Below are 19,089 nucleotides of genomic sequence, written 5' to 3'. Positions count from 1 at the left end.
CGTGCCTCAGATATCTCATCTGCAAAATGGGGATTATGACTGTGAGTCCCATTTGGGACATGGATTGTGTCCATTCGGGTTCATTAATTCATTCAATCGAATTTATTGAGCACTTACTATGTGCAGAGCATTGCACTAAGCGCTTGGGAAGTACAAGTCGGCAACATATAGAGACGGTCCTTATGCAACAACGGGCTCAGATTCTAGAAGGAGGCTATCCTGTATCTAACCCACTGTTAGTGTTAGTAACCCAGTAACCCAGTGTGCCACTGTTTAGTACAGTGCCTGGCACATAACAAATACTTAACAAATGTCATAAAAAAGGTCCAGCAAGCCAGCACAGAGCACCTAGTACCTCATTTGAATGTCTGAGCTCGGAGTGGAAGCCAGGTCAGATGCTTGGACGATGCATATGCTCCTGGTCAATTAAAGCAGGATCAAGGAGTAGCTGGAGGTCACCAGGAATCCAACAATGGCCTGCCCCAAATGCCAGAGACAACACACCCATAGGGACCCTGCTGTGGAGGAGGGTTATGCTCTGCACACAGTAGGCGCTCAATAAATACGATTGATTGATTGATTAAGAATCTTATAGGTGGTCCTCTCGGGAAAAAGGTGAAGGACCATAGGACCTCAGAAAAGAACATGTGAGCTGAATGCCAGGGTGTTTTAGAGAGCTTCAGAGATGATTCAGCCAATAGGAAGCCTCCCTAAGGAAGTTGGCTGGAAATACAGCATAGCCTGGTGGGAGGACCCTGAGCCTGGAAATGGACAGATCCAGCGGACTCAGTCTCCAGCTCTGACACTGGCCTGTTCTGTGACTTTGGGGAAGCCACATTGCTTCTCTATGCCTCAGTTCCCTCCGCTATAAAATGGGAAGTAGATAGCTAGAGTTCTCGTTTCCCCTTAGATAACAGATCTTGTGTGGAACAGAGACTGTCTGATCTGATTATCCTGTAGCTACCCCAGTGCATATCAGAGTGCAAGTGGTTAATAAATGCTACAATAATGATTCTATAACCCTGGTTGTGGGTTGTGTGTGTGTGTGTGTGTGTGTGAGAGAGAGAGAGAGAGAGAGAGAGAGAGAGAGAGAGAGAGAGAGAGAGAGAGAAGGAGAGTTGAAGTACTTTCTTTTGGAACATTCCGATGATTACATAACTTTGAAGCCTCCAGCTCTCTTTCCCTCAAGGTCCTTTTGATGATTTACTTGGAAGCACTGGGAAAAATCCATGACTATGGGATGTGAGTCCCACAAGGGGCTTTTACAATCAGTTCCTTAGAAACCCATCTTTGGCCACTTCTTATTCGTACTTGCAATAACTTTGCCTTCTTATCCATTCACTGACACATCTTCTCCCCATAACTTCCTTTGTCATTGCACCCAACTACTATCCCAGATGTTAAATTCCCTCCCGAAGTCTCAGTTCTCCAACATTCTCAATGCCCTTGTCAACTACTTTGTTGACAAAATTGAAACCATCAGACATAAGAAGCAGCATGGCTTAGTGGAAAGAGAGTGGTCTTGGGAGTCAGAGGGCATGGGTTCTAATCTCAACTCTGGCACTTGTCTGCCTTGTGACCTTGGGCAAGTCACTTAACTTCTCTATGACTCACTTCCCTCAGCTGTAAAATAGGGGTTAAGACCGTGAGCCCCACGTGGGACAACCTGATTACTTTGTGTCTACCCCAGCGCTTAGAACAGTGCTTGGCACATAGTAAGCACTTAACAAATATTATTATTATTATTACTATTATTGAGAAATGAAAGATTTTTATTCTAATAGGAAGAAGTCTGTTCACTCAGGGAGAGGGTGGGAGGTTAGGAAGAGAAGAAGGGGAGGGGAAACGATGAGTCAAACAATGTCTCCTATGATTTGCTTAGTTGACATAACATATTAAGGTAGAAAGTAATTACTTGGGCAAGATCTGTGGTGAAAATTCCAAGCTTCAACATAAGCAATTTGATCCAAACCAACTTAATGAACCTAATGTGTTCAGGTCCTTGCTGCATCAGGTAGAGTCAGGAAAGTAGACCTTTTGTACATAGTTGGGTATGGTCGCAAGCTCTTTGTGGCCAGGGAATGTAATGATGATAACAGTGGTATTTGTTAAGCACTTACTATGTGCCAAGCACTCTACTAAGCCCTGGGGTGGATAAAAGCAAATCGGGTTGGTCACAGTCCCTGTCCCATGTGGGGCTCACAGTCTCAATCCTCATTTTATAGATGAGGTAGCTGAGGCACAGAGAAGTGAAGTGACTTGCCAAAGGTCACACATCAGAGAAGTGGCAGAGCTGGGATTAGAACCCATGAGTCCAAGGCCTTTGCTCTGCCCTCTATGCCATACTGTTTTTCTGTGTACCAACGTGTCTACCAGTTCTGTTGTACTCTTATATTGTACTCTCTCAAGTGTTTAGGACAGTACATACAAGTGACTGATTGATTGATTGAATAGTTTAGAATATAGGTTGGGTGTGGGGTTTAAGGCCCAGTAACTCAACAGAGCCCTAACCCTCACCGAGGCAGCTTCACATACAACCAAAGAGTTTCATCACTGACACAGAGTTTAATGTCATGATTAGAAAATGAAACCACTCTAGATGTAGTCACATAGAAGACAACACAGTCTGCACATTCTTCCCTGATGCATCCTTTCACTCGGCATTTGAGCTAGAATGTGACAGGAGAATTTGGTAATATTCTTCTGACAACGTGTGTGTGACAGAAATCAGTGCAATGTAGTGTTGGAAAAAACAGTTGTACACACAAAGGTATGATGTTGGACACAGGGTGAGTACCACAATACAGCTTTTACTTAACCCAAAGTTTTGCAAAGAATGCCATACCAGTGCATTTAATTTTAAAATGTAAAATTCCACTGCTACAATTTAAATAACCAGTAATTTCAGGGAACATTGAGAAATATGAGTTTACTGATTTATAATATTGCTGCTGACCACATTAATTCACCCTAACACATTCCTCTCTATCACTTTTCTCAAGGCCTCATTCACATCTCTGTAACACAGGCTATACATCAGGAGTTCAACATGGGTACGATGAGACTGTAAAACACAGAGGATCCTTTGTAATATGGCAAGGTGTGGTTTGTATTTGGCTGTTGAATGTACATAGAGAAGAGGGTCCCGTAAAACTAAGCAATGATGGCCAGGTGGGTTACACAGGTAGAAAAAGCCTTGCACCTTTCCTCTCCTGAGGGGAATTTCAGGACCACAGCAAAGATGCAACAGTATGAGAGAAAGAACACCAACAGAGAGCTGACAAGATTCAATGTGGAAATAATGAAGATGTGTTTCTCTTCAATTTGAATGTCAGAGCAGGAAAGAGATAGCAGAGGTGGGTCAGCCCAGTAGACGAGATTAATGGCATTGGAGTCGCAAAATGAGGCTTGTAAAGTCATAGTGGTCTGTATCAGTGAACTGAGGAAACCATAAATATGCACTGTAACTGCCAGCTCACTGCAGACTCTATTAGACATGATGACTGTGTAGAGCAATGGATTGCAGATGGCTACAAAACGACCAAAGGCCATGGCCGCCAACAGAAAACATTCCTTAGTCACCAAAGCACTGGAGAAATACATCTGGGTGAAGCAACCAGTAAAGAAAATGACTTTTTCCTTCATGAAAATATTTGCCAGTATCTTGGACACGATAGAGGAGGCATAACACATATCAACAAAAGAGAGTTGACTGAGGAAAAAGTACATGGGAGTGTGGAGTCGAGAGCTGATCCTGATTAGCCCCATCATCCCAAGGTTCCCTATCAGGGCGATGAGATAAATTACTAGAAATATCACAAAAAGCAGAATCTGCAGGTCCAGCTGATCTGTAAATCCCAAAAAGACGAACTCTGTCACCATGGTTTGGTTCGTTCCGGCCATTTTTCTCTTCAATATTCAATCTTCTCTCTGTAGGATTGACAAGGTTTCTTGAGAAAAGGTCCAGTGTGTGCAGGGAACTGTACTAAGCATCTGGGAGAGTACAATATAACAATAATTGAATGCTGATAGTGTTTATGCTCCAAGGCATCTCTAACTTTCCCCATTGATTCATTCACTCATTCAATTGTATTTACTGAGTGCTTAATGTGTGCAGAACACTGTCCTAAGCGCTTGGGAGAGTACAATACAATAATAAAGAGACACATTCCCTGCTTCCAATAACTTGCAGTCTACAGTGAATGGCTGGCCTCACTAGCCATGTGCTGGAAAGCCAGCAAAATTCTGAAATCCTAAATCCCATTCTTCTCTAGTTCCTGTTATTCAATGAGCAACCCAGAAGGAATTATGTTGGAGAATAAAGAGCACTGAAAATATCTTCTAGATTGTAAGGTGACTGTGGGCAGGAGATGTATCTGTTTATTGTGGTATTGTACTCTCTCAAACATTTATCACTAAATAAATACAATTGACTGACTAACTGCAGGACCTGAGTCATGATTCCAGCTGTACCTTCATGGGACTGTACTAGGTGAGCTCCATTAGATTATGTTCCCAGGTTCACCAAGCTCATTTCCCCAGAAATGCTAAGAATAGGGTTAGGGTGCTTTCTCAGCTATTTTGTCGTATTTCTAAGCCTGAATTTTTCATTCAATGGATTTATACCCAATCCAGCATATTTGTGTATTCAATGCACATCGACATGGGGTCCGACAATGAGCCCTAGTCCAAGGTATTTGAGATCACAGACTTCACCACTGCCTCTGAGTGGGTACAGTTTATTTCGAAAGTCGAAGAAGTTTTGAATGACTGGAAACTAATCAGCGCTTAGAACTGTGCTTTGCACATAGGAAGTGCTTAACAGATACCATCATTATAATTGGAAACTCATTCACCACTTGAGAAGGCTGTCAAGGAAAGGAGCCAGTGTTGGTGTCTGCACTGGTTCTTTGTGTTTGTTTGAAGAATCCAAAGTAGAGGCCGAACTTCCCATCTCTGACTGACCATTTTGATGCTAGTGATACCTGTCTACTTGTTTAGTTTTGTTGTCTGTATCCCCCTTCTAGACTGTGAGCCCGTTGTTGGGTAAGGATTGTCTCCCTGTTGCCTAATTGTACTTTCCAAGCGCTTAGTACAGTGTTCTTACACAGTAAGCTCTCAATAAATATGACTGAATGAATTACATACTTTGATCACAATAGTTTTAACTATTTTTATATCTTCCTCAATTAGAACATAAGCATGTTGGCTTGTGTGGAACATGCCACATAATAATAATAATAATAATAATAATAATAATAATAATAATAATAATAATAATAATAATATTTATTATACGCTTACTGTGTGCCAAGCACTGTTCTAAGCACCGGGGTAGATAAAAGGTAATTGGGTTGTCCCACGTTGTGCTCACAGTCTTAATCCCCATTATACAGATGAGGTAACGGAGGCAGTGAGAAGTTAAGTGACTTGCCCAAAGTCACACAGCTGACAAGCGGTGGAGCCAAAATTAGAACCCATTACCTCTGACTCCCAAGCCCAGGCTTTTGCCACTAAGCCACGATGCTTCTTTATTCTGCACTTAACAAATGCCTTATTCTTCAGCACATTGCATCAAGTGGGAATTCAATTGATTCTACTGGGTCTAATGCAACTAGTACTAGTAGTAATACGAATACCACTACCACTATTACTACTAAGCAGCATGTCCTAGTGGATAGAGCACGGGCTTGGGTGTCATAGGAACCTTGGGTCTAATCCTGGCTCTTCCACTTGTCTTCTGGAGACCTTGGGCAAATCACTTAACTTCTCAGTTACTTCATCTGTAAAATGGGGATTAAGACTATGAGAGCCATGTGGGACAGGAACTGTGTCGAACCTGACAAGCTTATATCTATCCCAGTACTCACAACACTGTTTGACATAAAGTACATCCTTAAAAAATGTCATTATGATTATTATTGTTATTACTACTACTTCTACAATTATTGCAATTTCTACTATTACTACTGCTAAAATCAGGTTTCAGTGTTATTAGTCTAAAATATTTTCAAATTCCAAGATGCCACTAAAATCTTTTCAGTTCCATTCTCATGCATGGGTAGGATCTCATGACAAAAAATAGCTGTATTTATGGCTTTGCCATTGCTATGCTTTTTAGAGCACATTACCAACATTTGGCATTATATTCTTAAACTTTCAGTGTTTTCCTACATAGATGTGTTTTCTTTGCTCTCCCAAAGAAATGCAGGGAAATAGCTGCAAAATGAGATATTCAGTTATTTTTCCCATGGTTTTCTGTTTTATAGTTGAAGAAACTGAGTCGAAATGACTTTTTGCTAACATCAACTGGAAAGCATTTTAAGATGTCTATCTAACCAGCTCCTTGTGGGTAGGGAACGTATCTGCCAAATCTGTGGTATCTTACTCCTCCAACCTCTTAGTATAGTGATCTGCACATAGTAAGCACTCAATATAATGCCACTGATTGATTTATTGATAGTAAGAGCTCAATAAATACCATTGATGATGATGATGACGATTATTAAATAATTGGAATATTATATCTGTCATTTTATATCCATATCATTTTACACCTTAAAATCACCGCTAAAAAGTTATTTGCAGAACAGATATTGGAATCTTACAGACAATAGGAATTATTAATGTGCTCTTTCTTATTGCTTGCTTTCATAACCCCAATTTTGAAGTTAATGTATTTGTTCCACAATTACAGACAAAGTTAGTATTTTTAACAGCAATTTCCATAAGCTATTTTTTAAAACTGCTAAAACTGTCAAATCCTGCATTCGTGCAAAACTATTATTTAAAAAAGGTTTCCAACTTCCATGATTAAAAAATAAAAATTTATGATGGCTTTTTTAATGCTGGAATCTCTTTAAATAGAAGCCAGAATTTAGCATCTTAAATTTTTCTTTCATTTCCACTAAGTGTATTTAGATGTATCTTTGGGTGCCATCAGCATAGAGATGATAGTTGAAGCCATGGGAGCAAATGAGTCCACCAAGGGAGGGAGTGTAGATAGTGAACAGAAGGGGACCAGGAACTGACCCTTGAGGAACCTCTACAGGGGAAGGAGGAGTTAGCAAAGGAGACTGAGAATGAATGACCAGAGAGATAAGAGGAGAACCAGGAGAGGACGGTGTCTGTGAAACCAAGTTTGGATAGCATGTTGAGGAGAAGGGGGTGATCCACAGTGTCGAAGGAAGCTGAGAGGTCGAGGAGGATTAGGATAGATTAGGAGCCATTGGACAAAGGAGGTCATTGGTGACCTTTGAGAGGGCTGTTTTGGTGGAGTGTAGGGGACAGAAGTCAGATTGGAGGTGGTCAAGGAGAGAGTTGGTGTTGAGGAATTTGAGACAGCGAATGTAGATTACTCGTTCTAGGAGTTTGGAAAGGAAGGGTAGGAGGGAGATAGGGCGATAATTAGATGGGGAGGTGGGGTCAAGAGAGGGTTTTTTTAGGATGGGGGAGACGTGGGCATGTTTGAAGGCAGAGGGGAAGGAACCAGTGGAGAGTGAGCAGTTGAAGATGAAAGTTAAGGAGGGAAGGAGGGAAGGGGCCAGAGATTTCATTGGATGAGAGGGAATGGGGTCTGATGCACAGGTGGATGGAGTACCACCTGAGAGGAGGGAGGAGCTCTCATCTGAAGATACTGGTAGGAAGGATGGAAGAGAAGTGGAGAGGGTTGAGAGTGGGGAGATGGAGAAGGGCTGGAGGGGTGATTTTGGGGAGCTCAGACCTGATGGACTTAATTTTACTAATGACATAGGAGGCTATAACGTTGGGGGTGAGGGATGGAGGAGGGGGAGGAACAGGGGGACTGAGAAGGGAGTTAAATGTATGGAACAGCTGATGGGGATCATGGGCATGGGAGTCAATAAGGGAGGAAAAATAGTTTTGCCTGGCAGAGGAGAGGGCAGAGTTAAGGCAGGAAAGGATAAACTTCAAGTGAACAGGTTTTGCTTGGTGTTTAGACTTTCACCGGCAGCGTTCAGCAGCTCGAGAATAAGAACGAAGGAGGTGGACATTGGCAGTGACCCAAGGCTGTGGGTTAGTGGTACGAGAGCAGCGAAGGGAAAGGGGAGCAATCAAGTTGAGTTGAGTAGATACGGTGGAGTTGAGAGCGGTAATCTGGTCATCAAGATTGGGTAAAGAGGATAGGGAGGCGAGGTGGGGTGTGATGCGCTGAGAAAGGTGGATGGGATCAAGAGAGTGGAGGTCTCTGTGGGGTAGTGATATAGATTTACGGGGGGAGGAGTGTGAGTGAGGAGGCAGGTGAGAAGGTTATGATCAGAGAGAGGGATTTCAGAATTGGTGAGGGTGGTTCAAAAGCGGTAGGAGATGATGAGGTCGAGCGTGTGACCAGGTTGGTGAGTGGATAAGGTTGGGTGGAGCAGGAGGTTGGCAGCGTCAAGGAGAGATAGAAGGCAGGCGGCAGAGGAGTCACCAGCATCAATGTGGATGTTGATGTCTCTGCAGATCAGAGTGCTCATGGATGAGGAGAGAAGAAAGTTGAGAAAGGGGTCAAAATTGTTAAAAAAAATAGTTGGAGGTGGGGCCAGGGGACGGAAGACGATGGCTACAAGATTCTGGAGGGGGTGGTAGAGGCGAATAATATGAGCTTCAAAGGAGAGGAAGGAAAGGGAAGGGGGAGGAGGGATATTGCTAAAGCGACATTGGGGTGCGAGAAGAAAGTCGACACCTCCTTCTTTCCGGTGAGTCTGGGGGAGTGGGAGAAGAAGAGGCTTCCACTGGCGAGAGCAGCAGAAGAGACCGTGTCATCCGGAGTGAGCCATGTTTCGGTTAGGGCGAGAAGGAGGAGAGAGCTGGAAAGGAACAGGTCAAGGATGAAAGGGAGCTTACCTATAATGGAGCGGGAGTTCCAAAGGCCACACTTGGCAGCTGATGTGGAGGGAGGAAAGGGAGGGGAAAGGGTGCGAGGGGTGGGGAGAGTTTGGATTGGTATTCATTCATTCATTCAATTGTATTTATTGAGCGCTTAATGTGTGCAGAGCACTGTACTAAGCGCTTGGGAAGTACACGTTGGCAACATATAGAAACAGTCCCTACCCAACAGCGAGCTCACAGTATAGAAGGGGGATACAGACAACAAAACAAAGCTTATTAACAAAACAAAATAAATAGAATAATCAATATGTACAAGTAAAATAAATAGAGTAAAAAATCTGTACAAACATATATACAGGTGCTGTGGGGAACGGAAGGAGGTAGGGTGGGGGGGGATGGGGAGGGGGAGCGGAATGGGGAGGCTCAGTCTGGGAAAGCCTCCTGGTGGAGGTGAGCTCTCAGTAGGGCTTTGAAGGGAGGAAGAGAGCTAGTTTGGCAGATGTGCGGAGGGAGGGCATTCCAAGCCAGGGGGAGGACGTGGGCCAGGGGTCGACGGCGGGACAGGTGAGAACGAGGCACAGTGAGGAGGTTAGCAGCAAAGGAACGGAGGGTGCGGGCTGGGCTGTGGAAGGAAAGAAGGGAGGTGAGGTAGGAGGGGGCGAAGTGATGGAGAACCTTGAAGCCGAGAATGAGGAGTTTTTGCCTGATGGTAACCACTGGGTTTTGATTGGTAACCACTGGAGATTTTTGAGGAGGAGAGTAAAATGCCCAGAGCATTTCTGCACAAAGATGATCCGGGCAGCAGTGTGAATTATAGATTGAAGTGGGGAGAGACAGGAGGATGGGATATCAGAGAGGAGGCTGATGCAGTAATCCAGTAGGGATAGGATGAGAGATTGAACCAGTAGCGTAGCGGTTTGGATGGAGAGGAAAGGGCGGATCTTGATGATGTTGTGGAGGTAAGAGCGGCAGTTTTTGGTGATGGATTGGATGTGAGGGGTGAACGAGAGAGCAGAGTGGAAGATGACACCAAGGTTGCGGGGTTGTGAGACAGGAAGGATGGTAGTGCCGTCAACAGTGATGGAAAAGTCAGGAAGAGGGCAAGGTTTGAGAGTGAAGATAAGGAGTTCAGTCTTGGACATATTGAGATTTAGATGGCGGGTAGACATCCAGATGGAGATGTCTTGAAGGCAGGAGGAGGCACGAGCCCGAAGGGAGGGAGAGAGAGCAGGGGCAGCGATGTAGATTTGCGTGTCATCAGCGTAGAGATGATAGTTGAAGCCGTGGGAGCGAATGAGTCCACCAAGGGAGTGAGTGTAGATAGACAACAGAAGGGGACCAAGAACTGACCCTTGAGGAACCCCTCGAGGGGATGTGAGGGTGAGGAGGAACCCGCAAAAGAGACTGAGAATGAATGGCCGGAGAGATCAGTGGAGAACCAGGAAAGGACAGAATCTGTGAAGCCAAGGTTGGATAGCTTGTTGAGGAGAAGGGGGTGGTCGACAGTGTCGAAGGCACCTGAGAGGTCAAGGAGGATTAGGATAGAGTAGGAACCGTTGGAATGAGTTGGCGAGGGCCTGGGCAGGGAGAGGGGGAAGAGGGGTGGCGATGAGAAAGGAGAACTGGGATGGGGTGGGGGTGGAGACGAGGGGAGGGAGGGTGTTAGAAAGGAAGGGTTAAGAGTTAGTACTGGTACAGAGGGATTCTGGGGAGGGGGTTAGGGGGAGGGGTGGGGGCGGGGGAAATGGAGGGAAAGAGTTGGGTGGAAGAGGGGAAGGGGAAGGTGAGGAATGGGAAGTGCAGATGGGAGCAGGTAATTGATAGTTCATGGTGAAGTCAGCAAGGTAACTGACAGCACAGCGAGTAGTTAGCAATTAACATGCAGTAGCAATAAGAAAATTAGTAGATGATGACATCTCACAGAGTAATTAACAATTAACATGCGATGGCAATAATAAAATAAGCAGATGATGACATCACAGAGAGCAGTTAACAATTACCATGTGATGGCAATAAAATAAGCAGGTGATGAATCACAGAGAGAGGTTAACAATTAGCATTTGATGGGAATAAGAAAATAAGCAGAGGATGACATCACAGAGAGCAGTGAACAATTAACATGTAATAGCAATGCTAAAGTAAGCAAATGATGACATCACAAAGGGCAGTTAACAATTAACATGCAGAGGCAACCATGAAATAGGCAGATGATGCCCACAGCAGAAGGATGAATTTTCTATTAGTCAGTCGAATCAAATTATAAAGGCTAATGGCAAGGAGATTCCAGGGGCTCTTGGCAGAACTGTCTCTGAGGTGGTGGAGGATGGAGTCCTATGGATGACAGGTCTTGAGTAGGGCGGAACTGTTAAGGGGGTGTCATGGAAGAGGAGAGGCCTGGGAAGAGGAGTAAACAGCCGTATTTGCAATGTCAACTAACTTTATATTTTCTCCTCTAAAGCATTTGTTAACCTTTATTTTCAAATAACTATAATCACAAGTAAATTGTTGGAGAGAATGCATGTGTCATCTTAAGCTATTTTGAACAAGTGAAGAAAAACCATCCAAATTATGTCATATAGTATTTGTAAGCACTCAATAAGTCCAATTGATTGACTGAAAAATCTGAATTCCCTTTTATAACAAACCTAGATAACTCCAGGTACCTGAATCAGTGGCTAAGAATGGAAGCTTATTATTTATGAAAACTTACCAAATATGTTGGAGGGATATTACAAATGCCTCAACCATAGCCATTCATGTATCTACTTCACGTTGGGAAAAATAATCCTACTTAAAGATATATGACCTAGCTGGCTAAGATTCAAATGATTACGAATTTATAGTATAGTTGTATTCATGTATGTGTGTTATACATAGATTAAACATATACACACAGATACATACATACATATGCATATATGTATTTATGCAGACTCATAAAGATTTTGATATTCACTAGCATCTTGAGTTAAACTCAAGAGTCTCTAATGTACCTTGGGTGTATACTGAACTGTATTTGCAGCTGGCAATTCTACCAACTTTGGAATTTGTTGATGTGTAGCTAGATGTACTTTGTTTTATGCCACTTGGGCCCTACTCCCTGAAGCTCCTTTTAAAATCATGGTGGATCTATGCTCAATCTTCTCTCTCATCTCTGTGTCAGACAATCATCAAATTGGATGGTTCTAGCAGGAATAATACACTAAATTGTTATTTTTTCCATTTTAGGAAATGTTGTAGCACTCTCACTTGCTCCTTCCATTCTCAGAAGAAAAAACCAGAACATGGCATGATGGCTCCATCCATGCAAACAATCACAATTGTGTCAGCCCACACAAACTTTTTATCAACCTACTTTCTACCTTGAAGTTAGACTGTAACTCAAATGTATGAAGTCAGAAGATTTTTTATTTACTACTGCATCAGTCTTCTTGCTGGCCTTCCTGCCTCCTTTCTCTCCCCAGTCCAGTCCATACATCACATATGCTGCCCAGATCTGATTTTTAAAAAACTGCTCAGTCCTCAAACCTCTCTTCAAAAACCTCCAGTGGTTGCCCATTCGCTTCTACATCAAAAGAAAACTCCTTTCCATCGACTTTAAAGCACTCAGTCAGCTCTCCTTCTCTTTCCCTTAATAATAATAATAATAATAATAATAACATTTATTAAGTGCTTACTATGTGCAAAGCACTGTTCTAAGCACTGGGGAAGGTACAAGGTGATCATGTGGTCCCACGGGGGCTCACAGCCTTCATCCCCATTTTACAGATGAGGTAACTGAGGCACAGAGAAGTTAAGTGACTTGGCCAAAGTCACACAGCTGACAATTGGTGGAGCCGGGGTTTGAACCCATGACCTCTGACTCCAAAGCCCATGTTCTTTTCCACTGAGCCACGCTGCTTACCTCTCTGATCTCCTACTACAATTCAATGTGCACACTTTCCTCCTCAAATGCCAGACTACGTACCATATCTCTATCTTGTCTTTCTCATTGCTGACCCCTTGCCCATATCTTCCCTCTAGGCCATACTGCTTTGTTCAGACAGAGGTCATTAAAAGGTGGCTGAGGTATAGCCCTTGATTAAGAAATCTTGGTTGCTCAGCTCCATGGTGTATGCGATTTCTCTGAAGGGTAATTCAGATTTCTGTGTTGAATAAGACAGAAATTCCTTTTGGCAAAAACTGCCCCATCTCCTGGAAGTCCAGAAAAGTTGTGAGGTCCTGCAGGTGATTATTCCCAACCACTGGGTGATCTAAAGAACAATTAAATAATGCTTTTCACTTATAGTAGTATTGCAGGAGACTCAGAGGAATTCAGGGACTTGTTCCGCAATAACCACTAAGCCCAATGTAAACATGTCTCTGTTACCAGTGATAACTCTTTTCATATGCACAACTTGCTGTGGAACGCTTAGAATTTTATTCTTGAAAAATGTTGAATTTCGTGAAGCCGACTCTCCTTCAACCTCCTCTTGCTCCCCCTACCTATCTGGAGTTTAGAACAAGATTATGTAAGCACACAGCTTTCAACCATTCATGGGTTTATGCTGTTGGGGTGCAAGGGTAGGGACAAAAGTGTAGGCTCAGCCTGGAAAATCTCACTGACTTGTCCCTCCACCTCCTAAATCAATCAATCAATCAGTCAATCATTGGGATTTATGGAGTGCTTACTGTGTGCAGGAAACTGTATTAAGCTCTTGGGACAGTGCAATATAATAGAGTTGTTTCCATCCAAGAAGCAGATTATAGTGCTCTTCCTGCTATTGGTTAAGAAATGTTAGTTGCTTCCTTCCAGACACTTTCACAGGTATAGGTGATCTACCAAAATTCTTCTGACAAAGAAAAGGCCAACTGAATTTGAGAAGATGCCTGTTGACCCTATCTTCTGGATTCATTTAGAAATCCATTGGACTTTTTTTTTCTGCTGTGTGCTTTGGCTGCAGGCTACTCTGACTGAACTCATTTTTAATTTAGATAAGAAAAGTGTACAATATAAGTGTGGAGAGGCACTACGTTGCAAGGCAGAGACCTTCTGAGATGATCCTCCCCTTGATTCCTCAGAGTAATTTATTTATTGTAAATATTTTCCTACAAAAATATAGTCTTCCCACACTATCTTGCAAAGTGATAACTCATAATTGTGCCAAACTACATTCTGAAGGGAAGAATCTTGTTTTACTTTTTTCAATTTTGGTAGGGATGGTGCATTGAAATCTATAGTTCAAATATTTTTCTTAATGGATAGATAATTAAAGCTATTTAGAAAATCATATGGAGGTAAATATTCAAAAACATTGTTGATGAAAAGAGTAGATTGCTGTTTCTTTTTATAATATAAGGAATTAGCTTCTGAGTTTGCTAGCATGAGTACACTGACAAACAGTCTTCTTTGGGAGAAGATTTTCAGCTTCATTTTCTGTTCCATTCGATTTCCAGACCTTGGATTATCCTTAATATTTGGAAATGCTTTACCTTCATTAACTACTAAACTTTTTAAAGCAAGAAGAAACCTGTCTAAGAACTGGAATGTCTAGAAGACAAAGAGAAGATTCTGAATTTTAAATGGAGGCTTAAATGAAGAAAAATGGGAGATGGAAAAAATTAAAATTAGGTAATTTTGTAAGTATGACAAAACAATTCCCCATTGAGGTGTATTTAAGAATTTGAAGGAGGAGATACTACAGGTAATATGTGTAACGGGAATAAATGAACTCTTAAGGAGGAAGGAAATGAAATCATGATGGAGAGGGCCAGCAATGATGATGAGTGGGCTCTGTAGTAAAGTAGAGGGTTGGAATAGTGTGTACTGGTGCCTTGGAAGAAATCAATCAATCAATCAATCAATCAATCAATCAATCGTATTTATTGAGCACTTTCTGTGTGCAGAGCACTGTACTAAGCACTTGGGAAGTACAAGTTGGCAACCTATAGAGACAGTCCCTACCTAACAGTGGGCTCACAGTCTAGAAGGGGGAGACAGAGAACAAAACCAAACATATTAGCAAAATAAAATAAATAGAATAGATATGTACAAGTAAAATAAATAAATAAATAAATAGAGTAATAAATATGTACAAACATATATACATATATACAGGTGCTGTGGGGAAGGGAAGGAGGTAAGATGGGAGGGATGGAGAGGGGGATGAGGGGGAGAGGAAGGAGGGGGCTCAGTCTGGGAAGGCCTCCTGGAGGAGGTGAGCTCTCAGTAGGGCTTTGAAGGGAGGAAGAGAGCTAGCTTGGCGGATGGGCAGAGGGAGGGCATTCCAGGCCAGGGGGATGACGTGGGCTGGGGGTCGACGGCGGGACAGGTGAGAACGAGGCATGGTGAGGAGATTAGCGGCAGAGGAGTGGAGGGTGAGGGCTAGGATGTGGAGAGAAGGGAGGTGAGGTAGGAGGGGGCGAGGTGATGGAGAGCCTTGAATCCGAGGGTGAGGAGTTTCTGCCTGCTGCACAGATTGGTAGCCACTGGAGATTTTTGAGGAGGGGAGTAACATGCCCAGAGCGTTTCTGGACAAAGACAATCCGGGCAGCAGCATGAAGTATGGATTGAAGTGGGGAGAGACACGAGGATGGGAGATCAGAGCGAAGGCTGATGCAGTAGTCCAGACGGGATAGGATGAGAGCTTGAACGAGCAGGGCAGCAGTTTGGATGGAGAGGAAAGGGCGGATCTTGGCAATGTTGTGGAGCTGAGACCGGCAGGTTTTGGTGATGGCTTGGATGTGAGGGGTGAATGAGAGAGCGGAGTCGAGGATAACACCAAGGTTGCGGGCTTGTGAGACGGGAAGGATGGTAGTGCCGTCAACAGTGATGGGAAAGTCAGGCAGAGGGCAGGGTTTGGGAGGGAAGACAAGGAGTTCAATCTTGGACATGTTGAGTTTTAGGTGGCAGGCAGACATCCAGATGGAGATGTCCTGAAGGCAGGAGGAGATGCGAGCCTGGAGGGAGGGGGAGAGAGCAGGGGCAGAGATGTAGATTTGGGTCCCATCAGCGTAGAGATGATAGTTGAAGCCGTGGGAGCGAATGAGGTCACCGAGAGAGAGTGTAGATCGAGAACAGAAGGGGACCAAGAACTGAGCCTTGGGGAACCCCCACAGTAAGAGGATGGGAGGGGGAGGAGGAGCCTGCAAAAGAGACTGAGAATGAACGACCGGAGAGATAAGAGGAGAACCAGGAGAGGACGGAGTCTGTGAAACCAAGGTTGGATAGCGTGTTGAGGAGAAGGGGGTGGTCCACGGTGTCGAAGGCAGCTGAGAGGTCGTGGAGGATTAGGAAAGAGTATGAGCCGTTCTTTAACTGAATTAAGAATTGCTGTGAGGGAGCCAATCAGTAATATGTGTAATAAAGTAAAAATAGAGCAATAAATGTGTGCAAATATACACGAGTGCTGTGGGGAGGGTAAGGGGGTAGGGGAAAGGGAAGGTGGGTGATGGAGAGGGGAAGAGGAGGAGAGGAAAAGGGGGTGCTCAGTCTGGCCTATCTCTGTGTGAGTGTATGCCTAGAAGCCATTCATTCATTCAATCAATCATATTTATTGAGCGCTTACTGTGTGCAGAGCACTGTATTAAGTACTTGGGAAGTATAAGTCGGCAACATATAGAGGCGGTCCGTACCCAACAACAGGCTCACAGTCTAGAACGGGGAGACAGACAACAAAACAAAACATGTAGACAGGTGTCAAAATCATCAGAACAAATAGAACTAAAGCTATATGTACATCATTAACAAAATGAATAGAATAGTAAATATGTACAAGTAAAATAGAGTAATTAGTCTGTACAAATATATACAAGTGCTGTAGGGAGGGGAAGGAGGTAGGGTGGGGGGATGGGCAGGAGGAGAGGGAAAAGGGGGCTCAGTCTGGGAAGGTCTCCTGGAGGAGGTGAGCTCTCAGGAAGACTTTGAATGGAGGAAGAGAGCTAGCTTGGCAGAAGTGTGGAGGTAGGGCACTCCAGGCCAGGGGAAGGGCCGGAGTTCCATGGCAGGAAAGGCAAGAACGAGACACAGTGAGGAGGTTAGTGGCAGAGGAGCTGAGGGTGTGGGATGGACTGTAGAAGGAGAGAAGGTAGGTGAGGTAGGAGGGGGCGAGGTGATGGAGAGCCTTGAAGCCCAGAGTGAGGAATTTTTGCTTGATTCATAAGCAAGGAGTCGTTTATCGTTATCCATCTGTCTTTCTCTGGCTCATGTTATTCATCATCCGTCACCCCTGAGATGCCGGCAAATTTCTCAGTGGACAAGAAAACCTTTTCTTACAGGATTTGTGGCCCAACTCTGTGCTGCGGCTACATCTGGGGTAGTGGAGTATTGTCTTCTAGTAGTGATGGCATATGATCGATTTGTTACCGACTTGTAGTTCCCAAGCGCTTAGTACAGTGCACTGCACACAGTAAGCGCTCAATAAATACGATTGAATGAATGAATGATATGTAGCAATCTGTAAACCCCTGCTATATACAGTCTCCAAGCCTCAGAGGTTGTGTGCTTTACTGGTCACTGCTTCTTATTTGGCCAGTTGCCTGAATGCTGTGGTCTGTGTAGCAAGGGTATTTAGTTTGTCCTTCTGTGTATCTCTTATACCGTGATGTCCCCCCATTGTTGAAGCTGTTCTGTTCGGACCCCAGGCTTGCCCAAGTCCTTCCTGCTGCTTCCATAGCTGTCATTATGCTGGTTACAATTCTGACCACACTGATATCGTATGTGTACATCCTGTTGGCTATTTTTAAAATACACTCCCCTGGAGAAAGGCAAAAAGCCTTTTTCACATGTGCTTCTCACCTAATGACAGTCATTTTATTTTATGAAACCACGATGTTTATTTATCTGCTGCCCAGTTCCAGCTTCTCAATGGATCAGAGAAAAATGATGTCCATGTGCTGTACGATATTGATCCCCATGCTGAACCCAATGATCTATATAGTGTGAGTAACAAAGAGGTGAAAGACACTGTGGAAGGTGATTGCTCTAAAAAAAAGGTCTTTTTAAAGTCAAGAATTGCACACTAGATGTGAATCAGTCATATTGGTCCATTCATAACAATAAACAGGATTTTTGCGTTTTGCATCCATCTTCAGCCCACATGTCTGCAACCAGTTTTCTTCTGAATGTGAGAGTTGTATCCTGTGTTGAGAACTCATACTGTGGCACATGCTTTGCTCATTCTGCAGGTATGCTCACAGCCTGATTCTTCTGATATTCCATCGAGCTGTTCTCAAACAGGCCTAATCATTCTCTAATTGCCTAGTAACATTCAAGCCAAAGAGTGTAAAGAAAACCTGGACAATAGCAGAATTGAATGTTCATTATTATTTAGTCACATACTTCATTATGTATTCAGTTGTTTCATCTTGACATTCATTCATCTACTGATCATATCATTCTATTTTCTCCTGCTTTCATTGTTTGTGAACAAATTTTGTCTGTCTGTCTGTCTTCCCTATAATACAGGGAACTTCTTATAATGTGTGCTTTGCTTCTGCTGAGCTCTCCCAAGCATTTAGTATAGTGTTAAGGCTTGAATAAATTCTGGATAAATTCCTTTGATAGAGTGGCCGATTTGAATTGTATTCTGTTAGGTCGGTTTGACTAATGGGTACTGAAACCTTTTATCCAGCTCTGCATCTCACTTTGCCTTCAGGACATCTCTGTTGGAAGTCTAGTAAATGCCTGCAGACTTAAATGACACATTCAGATTGTCATTCCTATCTCCAGTGGCAATAGCCAATAAAACAATTGCTCCCAAGTCTTTCAGGTAATCTTTATTGTTCTCTAAGCTTCTCCACGACCATTCAACCAATTGCCTTACTTAGTCTATTCCCCTGCCAGTTCCCAAATCCAAACCTTAGGTGTCTCTGAACAAAACTATGCTATATTCTTCTAGCTAGCATTTCAGAACCCCTCTCACAATTGCACCTGGAGAGTTTTCAGTACTCTACCAGTTTTAGCTATGCGAGGGAGAGTCAAGCAGAGACATACCCATTCCATTCCTATCTTAAGCAGTGGCTAGTCAGTGGAAGGCAATCTGCTAGAAGTCAAATCTCACCTGATCTGTGCTGGACAACAGTGGCATGGAAGAGAGTTGAAGGCAGAGACTCAGGTTTACTACCCAGAAGGCAATGGTAAACTATTAACCATTTACCAAACATGCCCACGTCTCCCCCATCCTAAAAAAACCTCTCTTGACCCCTCTGCCCCTTCTAGTTATCGCCCAATCTTCCTCCTACCCTTCCTTTCCAAACTCATAGAATGAGTCGTCTACA

At 43.5% G+C, this 19,089-nt stretch overlaps 1 protein-coding gene and 1 non-coding gene across 2 annotated transcripts; one reads left to right on the top strand and one right to left on the bottom strand.

Moving 5' to 3' along the window:
• Positions 1-3,153: 3,153 nt before the first annotated feature.
• LOC119925341 (olfactory receptor 1030-like) lies at positions 3,154-3,903 on the bottom strand. The gene has a single exon (XM_038743436.1). It carries the CDS (start codon positions 3,901-3,903, stop codon positions 3,154-3,156), a length of 750 nt encoding a protein of 249 aa, XP_038599364.1.
• A 14,821-nt stretch (positions 3,904-18,724) lies between these two features.
• LOC119926398 lies at positions 18,725-18,862 on the top strand. The gene has a single exon (XR_005450277.1). It is a non-coding gene; the product is annotated as a small nucleolar RNA SNORA7 (small nucleolar RNA).
• The last annotated feature ends 227 nt before the right edge of the window (positions 18,863-19,089 follow it).

Source organism: Tachyglossus aculeatus, chromosome 3, assembly GCF_015852505.1.
Source record: "Tachyglossus aculeatus isolate mTacAcu1 chromosome 3, mTacAcu1.pri, whole genome shotgun sequence".
Classification (NCBI taxonomy): domain Eukaryota; kingdom Metazoa; phylum Chordata; class Mammalia; order Monotremata; family Tachyglossidae; genus Tachyglossus; species Tachyglossus aculeatus.
The sequence above is the reverse complement of the archived record's forward strand: the minus strand, read 5'-3'. Positions and strand labels throughout refer to the sequence as shown.